The sequence below is a fragment of the Vulpes lagopus genome, chromosome 1 (assembly GCF_018345385.1).
Source record: "Vulpes lagopus strain Blue_001 chromosome 1, ASM1834538v1, whole genome shotgun sequence".
NCBI lineage: Eukaryota > Metazoa > Chordata > Mammalia > Carnivora > Canidae > Vulpes > Vulpes lagopus.
The window spans coordinates 142,776,986-142,785,202 of NC_054824.1; the positions used below are offsets into that span (position 1 = coordinate 142,776,986).

Sequence of the window (8,217 nt, forward strand, 5' to 3'; positions counted from 1 at the left end):
GAAAGAAAGCAGTATAAATTTTCCCTACATCACCCTGTTCCCATATCACTCATTTGGGAACAGATAGGAAAATCACCAGCTCCAGTATCATGGACTTTTTGGAATCCTGAATAAATAGAACCAGTACCTCTAGACAATGGGACTGAAGAGACAGGATTAGCTGGAGGAGAAAGTGGGAGGAAACCAGGTGAGTGATAAGCACTGAAGGTATGTGAGAGGAGAGCAGGGCAACAGAGGTTTGTTTTAGTTTTTTTTTGGGTTTTCCACCCCTTCTTCCACCTCCTTGGAACCTCATTCCACAAGAGAAAGGCAAGACACCAAAAGAGGCCTGAGGTATCAACTACTTTATTATTCAGCAAGGACAGCCCCAGGGCTCTGCTACTCCTTGTGGATGTCTTTGTGGGAGGCCACGCCCACCTTTATCACCAATATGAGGAACTCCTCGAAGTTAATTGCACCATCGCTATTGATATCCAACTCTTGGAACCAGGTGTCTGCATCCTTTTTCTGTCAAGATGGAGGAGAAAGAAGCCAGTGCGTAAAGACCTTGGCAAGAGCTGAGCCATGGCTGTCTGCATAGGGTGGCATAGGGGACCAGGGACCCAGGGCTTCATTGGCCAGACAGAGATCCCTGCCACACCCAGCCCCTCCTCACCTTCATGAACTGAGGACACTCTGTCTCTAACAATTTCTTCAAGTCATCTCTGTAGAGGGCGTGGTAATTCCCCTTCACCAGGGAGTACTTGTGGTAAACCTCAATGAGGGAGTTTATGGCACTCTCCAGTTCCGTCAGCATGGCGCCCAAGGATCTGCCCCACCTGCAACATGAAACACATGGGGAATCCCAGGATGAGGATGGTTCCTCTGCCCGCAGCAGAGTGAAAACTAGGGGAATACTCATTACTCCAAGTAATGGCTTCATCCAGGCCTGCACCATTCAAATAACTAAACCCAGCAGGTGGCTGTGGCTGTGATGGGAAGGGGTGGGACAGGGAAGGTCCACACAAACATACAGTGCCTGCTGACTCTCCCTGTGCCCTCAGCCAACCAATAGCACAGAGGACCCAGCTCTGTCTTCATCCCTGTCTCACTGACTTCCTCCAAGAGCTCTGGATCTTGCTCCAGACCTCCCTTTCTCTCCCCTCTCTGCTCCACCTCTGGCCCTCCCGGGGTAGGGGGGCAGCCCCAAAGCATGGAGCAGACAGAGGCAGTCTTACTTACCAGGTTTCCCGAAACAGAGTTGACAGAGGATATGCAGGGCTCAGTGGCAGCTCCCCTTTATAGCAGCCAGGCTGTGGCCAGCTGCCAGGGCCCTAGGCCATGCAGAGATAGCCCCTCCCTCCCCAGGTTGCCACAGCCTCTGGTTTCTCAACCAGGTGAATGGGGCAATCACTGCACAGAATGAAAAATTTTGATGGGAGGTGGGGGAGTAGGAAAAATGGAAAGAGGAAGGTATTTGCTAGGCAGTAGTGCCCAGCAGGATAAATCAGGAAGAGGCCATTGTAAGGACTCCTTTGCTGGGCCACTGGCATCATTTGGCTCGGCCAGCCTGGATGCCCACTCTCAAGTCCTCCTCTCTTGCTGCTGCTAATCCCGAGCACTGTAGACTGTCTGTGCATCTCTGAAATGGAGCTGGAGTTCAAAGTATCATTTTGAGTATTTGCGCAAATAAGCACTTTTCTCCATGGCTTTCATCAGATTCTTGAAAGGGTCCTAAGACTCCTAAAAGGGGTCTTGTCCTAGCTGTTCGATTTTTGTTGTGAAAGCTGGACTATTTCTACAAAAGCTGTTGCTTGTGCGTGGTTGGACTCTGTGGGACATGCGCTGCTATATCAGGCTCTCTCCAGCCACCCACACCTCTTCCCAGCTCTCTCGCTCTGGAAGCTGGGGGTGCACTGTGTCCCTGAACAAGGAGGCTGGAGTGGGATCCCTCTGCATGCAGGAGGCACTGAGTTGCTGCATAAACACAGGAGGGACCCTTCAGCCCTCTCAGGGAAGATAGTGTGCCTCTGACCCCAGGAGCCTAGGCTGAAGAGGAACCCAACTCCATGGGGGTGGGGTGAGGGTGAGAAGGGGTTCTTTGGGGAAGCCAGAAGTGCTTTATGCCCAAGGGGAGAAGAGGAGGTGGCCAATCCCCCAGGATTTCAGGAGGAACAAGTACTCCTGTCCTCCAACGAGATGCCACTTGGATTAACTGGCTTCCAGTGCTGAAGATTGTGGGGCATCTCTCTTGTTACAAAGCACAGAGAGCCTCAGAACATGTCTACCAGGAAAGCCTTACACAGAACCCACCCAGTCTGCAGACAACTGACATCCAGAAAGGTAAAGCAGTTCACCCAGAGTTTTGAACAGTGCAAAGATGGGAAGGCCCAGAGATTCATGTGCCAGAACCTGACCAGACAAGAACATGACTCTGCTGAGAAAACTCTCCTCTCTGTTTCCTTCCTGGCATTCAACAGATATTTACCCCATGCCTCTCCAGGACACAGGCCATGATCGCCTCCTGGGGGAAGTAGATGGGATTAGCTTCCCCCTCCATGTCTCCATAGTCCTTTGTGCTTCATTATATCATTAACTTTATAGCTGTGTGACTTTGAGCCAATTACTGTCTTTGTGCTTCAGTGACCTCAATTATTAAACAGGGATTAAAAATAGAGTCTATCTGCAACCCACACAATGGGAGAAGATATTTGCAAATCATACATCTGATAAGGGGTTAGTATCCAGAATACATAAAGAACTCTTACAACTCAATAACAACAAAATTACCCAGATTGAAAAATGGGCAAAGGACTTCAATAGACATTTCTCCAAAGAGGATATACAAATAAGCCCATGAAAAGATGCTCCACATCACTAATCATTAATGATATCAAATCAAAACCACAATGAGATATCACCTCAGACCCATGAGATTGGCTACTTCCACAAAAGCAGAATAACAAGTGTTAGTAGGAGTGTGCAGAAATTGGGACCCTTGTACACTGTCGGTGGGAATGCAAAATGGTGCATTTGCTGTGGAAAACAGTGTGATGGTTCCTCAAAAAGTTAGAAACAGAATTCCTATATGATCTAGTAATTCCACTTCTAGATCTATATCCAAAGTAATTGAAAGCAGGGTGTCAAATAGATATTTGTACATCCATGTTCATTCACGTCAGCATTATTCACAGTAGCTGAAATGTAGAAACTACCCAACTGTCCATTCAAGGATGAATTAATATATAAAATGTGGTATATTCACATAATGCAGTATTTTCAACTTTTAAAAAGGAAGGAAAGTCTAACACTTGCTACAACACGAATGAACCTTGAGGACATCATGCTGTATGAAATAGACCAGTCCTAGAGACAAATATTGTTGGTTCCCACTTATATGAGGTTTCTAAGATAGTAAAATTCATAAAGACAGAAAGAATGGTGTGGGACAGGGCCTGGAGGAGGGATAACAGATAGTACTTTCTGGGTTTCAATGACAACATGAAAAGAGTTCTGGGGATTGTATGCACAACAATGTGAATGTACTTAATACAACTGAACCCTTAGATGGGAAATTTTATGTTATATGTATTTTGCCACAATTAAAATTTAAATTTCTTAAATGCTTCCACCTAAAAAATAAATAGAATATACCTCATATGCTATTGTAAGGATTAATAATAAATGAAAAATATTTATGATTTGTAGACTTCTCTTTTTTAAAGATTTTATTTATTTACTCATGAGAGACACACAGAGGGAGGCAGAGACACAGGTGGAGGGAAAAGCAGGCTCCCTGTAGGGAGCCTGATGCAGGACTCAATCACAGGATCCCAGGATCAAGACCTGAGCCAAAGGCAGATACTCAACCACTGACCCATTCAGGTGTCCCAATTTGTAGGCCTTTCTTAATATGTATTGTACTTTAATAAAAAGTTTACACAAAGAACATGTGAAGTACTTAGGGTGTGCAGAATAAGTGAGCAAGTGAGTGCTGGGTGAGCGTGCACCATGACAACTGCACTGCAAGTGCCTGACTGCCCAGCTAGACTATGAGCCCTCGAGAACCCAGACTGGCCCACCCATCCCTGCCTCCCCAGTACCCCACACAGGATGCCACACAGTGCCTAGCAGACACAGTAACAGCAACAACAACCAATAATAAGAACAAATAACAGCAAAATAACATTGATTGGGTTTCCACCATGTTCCAGGAACTGTTGTAAGTGCTTTATCTACATCAATCCATTGAATCCTCACAATAACCTATGAAGTAGGTACTATCACAATCCCCATTTTACAGACGAGTAATTTGTCATCAAATTACTTAGGTGACATGATGTGGTATCATCCACTTCCTGCCTCTGCCTGGAATGCCTCTTTGCCAGTCAAACCCTCCTTGTCCTTCCTCATCCAGCCTGGGTACCATCTGCTCCACATCCATCCCTGATCCTCCTCCCCACACTCCTATCAACACTGAGTTAATTCTTCTCCCCACTCCATCAAATCTTTATACATCACAGCATTTTTCCTGCTTTGTTATGATTCATCTCTTTCTTATCTGCCTTTTCTTTGGGACAGGGAGCCCCTTTAGAGTAGAAATCACTTCACATTCCTGGGGCCTGGTATATAGTAGGTGTTTGATTAATGGTAATTGAGGGGATAAATGAACACAAAATTAAACATTGGATCTATCCCGTATCCAATGCAGAAATTCCCTTTATCACATCCCTCCTGTGTAAATCATTTTGGGAACATGGCAGGATGTAAAGGTATCAACCAAATGCAATTTAACTTCCTTGATGAGAGATGAGTCAACCTTTTGATAGAAAAATGGGGCTGCTCCTGACATATACAATAACAAGTTTCAATTAGTGAATAAGCACTTAGTGCACACCTATTGTCACCAGGCCTCTCCTGCGTGGACCTGGCATAATAGCACCTTACTTATCCCAAATAGTACAATATACTTCTGAAATATTTCTATAACACTGCCTCATCTGATAACCCTTTGAAGTGGACATTACAGGTACAATCATCCCTATGTGACCAATGAGGAAACAGAAGCACGGGGAGTTACTCAAGTTTCTTCCCATGGCATGTATCTGCTTAGTTGCCAAAAAGCACACATTAGAACCAAAAAAAAGTGGCTTTTCTGAGACTCTCCTTAGGATCTGTTCACAAGCTTGGGATGGGGCCCACAGTGACCTGTCTCAGTGAGGGTGAGGATGCGGTTGATGCAGATGATGTCATCCCATATCCCTGGCCCTTCAAGGGATGCTTCCTTTGGAGGCAGTCCCCTGAGAACAGTCCCAGTGGAGACAGCTTTCTTCATCCAGAAATTAAGGAAACCAGGCTCCAGGTCCAGGGAGAAGACCAAGGCAGACATAAGCCATGACCTCCTTCCAGCATCACATGCTTATTCATGGAACTTGCTGAGTAGCGAGGCCTTGAAAGTTGCTGCAGAGATGCTCCACCTGGACCGACAGTCCTGGGGCCTGAGGGGGAGCAGGAGCCAGGCTGGCAGCAGGCTGAGTGACTTGCTAGAAGAATGTGCCAGGAACTGGGTAAGCACATCAGGGAAAAGGCACAGTCTGTAATCAAACCAGCGGACATGGGGAAACCCCAGGACAGCGGAACCTGCTCCTACTTACAGGAAAGAGTTTAGTCCTGGGCATGTGTCCCAATAGCTCAACCAAGCCTGTGCCCACGGCTGAGGAAATGAGGACACAGCGGCCAGTGTAGAAACCACTGCACACTCCCCCCACCCATACTACAGGAAAGGGCAGGAGGTCTAGGGTGAGCCGGTCCCTTAGCCCTCGAAGGTCTGTGGAAACCAGCAGTCTTAGGTCAGACAGGCAGGAAGTATCTGGCCCTAGGCCTGGCTCACTTGGCCATCCATGCTTCTGGTCATGACTAGAGATTCCCAACCACAGGCCCCATTTCTGCATTCCTTACTGCAGCCATGCTCACAACAGTAGAGGGCACACATGGCAAAACACACCCAAGGTACACCAGCACATGCACCTCTGCAGACCCCATGGAGCATGCAGGAAAGTCCAGAGGAAGAGCGCTGGGACCCAGCCTAGTCCTGAACGGCAAGCACTGGTGGATTGGCAAATGTACAAGGGGCGTCCGTGGCAGGCCAGGTCCAGGGAACAGTGGGGGCAACACCATGCTTTAGAGCTCGACTGGTCAGAAACAAGGGCCCCTGCTCAGCCCACAAGGCGCTGCCCCTCCTGTGGCACAACTGGGAGAGGGAACCTAACCAAGTCCCATAAATGATTCCTCAGTCATTGGCATAGTGGCCATGATGATTGCCCGTCGTTCTTGGTAAACTCCTCATTGTTACCACAACACGCTCAGGACATAGATTCCCAGACCATCCTCTGAGAACTAAGCCACCATGATGGGCCCCAGCAGGGCCTACGGCAGAGAAGACTGACCCAGACAGATTCTGCGTCAGATTCCTGGGCTCCCGGGGAGAGAGAGAGAAAAATAAACACAAAGATGGGCAGGGGCAGATCCCTCCTGGGAGGGGGTCAGAGACCACAGGAGGACTTAGATGGTAAGTCACATGAGCCCCAAGTACAGTAATGCCCACGTCAGCCTCGATTAGTAAAACCCAGACCCCACCCTTCCCTCCTCCAGGAAGACTTCCCTGATTGACCGTATCCCAGGTTCCACTCATCCCTCTTCACCATAATAGGCTGGAGTGTTCCCTTTGCCCTAATCCCTGTCTCTGACTCAGCATGTGCAAAATCCAGCTCACAATCTCCCCCAGACTGGCCCTGCCTGATCCAGCCAGCCCAGGACAATTACCCACATCACCTTCCGGTCTTGTTCCAGCCCCTTCTCAGGCCCAAGCTACTCCTGCTTTGGAGTAGCTGATTCCTTGGCTCTGATTCCTTGGCTCTCCTCCAAAGCAAGGAGACCCTCAAGTGGGTCCTGGCCCAGTGTACATGTGCCTTCTTGGCTCCTGTCCCATAGTGTACGCATAGAGCATGAGTGGTCAAAACATCACCAGTAAGGCCTATCTTCCATGTCAGACAGACAGCTCCCCAAGAGAAGAGACTCCTCCCTCAGACAGGGGCAATTGGAAGCAGGGGCGTTCTTCCCTCCCCCCCTCAGACTGGGCCTTCTGGAGGTGAGACCATGTCTCCCCTCTCAGTCCAGGGCTCCCTCCTCAGACTGGGACTGGAATGGATGATCCCCAAGGGAGCAGCAAGCCTCCTCTCTGGACTCATAGCAGATGCCCAGAACCATAAACAAAGAATTCCCAACACATTTGTGGTGTTGCTCTATTCTCTTCTCTCACAGGTATGCATTGCACATGCCTGTGCACAGGTACAGGCACATGCAGGCACACGCTGACTCGCGGGGCAGAGCTCTGCAGCAGCTCAGGCTCCTGCTCCTGCTCCTAGATAGACACCTGGGGGCAGAGGCTGTGCAAGGCGTCCCTGTCCAGTGCGGGCTGTTCAGGGGCATCCCCGTCCTGTGTGGGCTGTTTAGGGACGTCCCTATCCAGTGTGGGCTATCCGGGGTGTCCCTGTCCAGTGTGGGCTGCTCAGGGGCATCCCTGTTTTGTGCAGGGTGCCTGGGGGCATCCCTGTCCAGTGCAGGTTGTCCAAGGGCATCCTTATCCAGTGCGAGCTTTCCGGGGTGTCCCCATCCAGTGCGGGCTGTCTGGGGTGTCCCTGTCCAGTGTGGGCTGTCTGGGGTGTCCCTATCCAGTGAGGGCTGCTCAGGGCTGTCCCCGTCCAGTGCGGGCTGTCTGGAGTGTCCCTGTCCAGTGCGGGCTGTTCAGGGGCATCCCTGTCTTGTGTGGGGTGTCCGGGGGCGTCCCAGTCCTGTGCGGGCTGTTTAGGAGCATCCCTATCCAGTGTGGGCTTTCCGGGGTGTCCGTGTCCAGTGCGGGCTGCTCAGGGGCGTCCCTGTCTTGTGCGAGGTGTCCGGGAGCATCCCTGTCCAGTGCGGGCTGTCCAGGGCGTCCCTGTCCAGTGCGGGCTGTCCGGGGTGTCCCTATCCAGTGCGGGCTTTCTGGGGTATCCCTGTCCAGTGAGGGCTGTTCAGGGGCGTCCCTGTCTTGTGTGGGGTGTCCGGGGGCGTCCCTGTCCTGTGCGGGCTGTTTAGGAGCATCCCTATCCAGTGTGGGCTTTCGGGGGTGTCCGTGTCCAGTGCGGGCTGCTCAGGGGCGTCCCTGTCTTGTGCGAGGTGTCCGGGAGCATCCCTGTCCAG

At 50.0% G+C, this 8,217-nt stretch overlaps 1 protein-coding gene across 1 annotated transcript; it reads right to left on the reverse strand.

The window, feature by feature from the left end:
- Window positions 1–329: 329 nt before the first annotated feature.
- On the reverse strand, window positions 330–1,290 carry S100A8 (S100 calcium binding protein A8). Its single transcript, XM_041729394.1, has 3 exons — window positions 1,222–1,290; window positions 656–818; window positions 330–507 (listed from the first exon to the last, which is right to left on the reverse strand). The coding sequence occupies exons 2-3, from the start codon at window positions 794–796 to the stop codon at window positions 379–381; spliced, it is 270 nt and encodes an 89-aa protein (XP_041585328.1). The 5' UTR covers window positions 797–818; window positions 1,222–1,290; the 3' UTR covers window positions 330–378.
- Window positions 1,291–8,217: the final 6,927 nt, after the last annotated feature.

Excerpts from the sequence above, each read along its gene's own strand:
- S100A8 (XM_041729394.1), bottom strand. The coding sequence starts at position 796 with ATGCTGACGGAACTGGAGAGTGCCATAAACTCCCTCATTGAGGTTTAC. Across the intron at positions 508-655 it reads AGTGTCCTCAGTTCATGAAG|AAAAAGGATGCAGACACCTG; the intron begins GTGAGGAGGGGC and ends CCATCTTGACAG.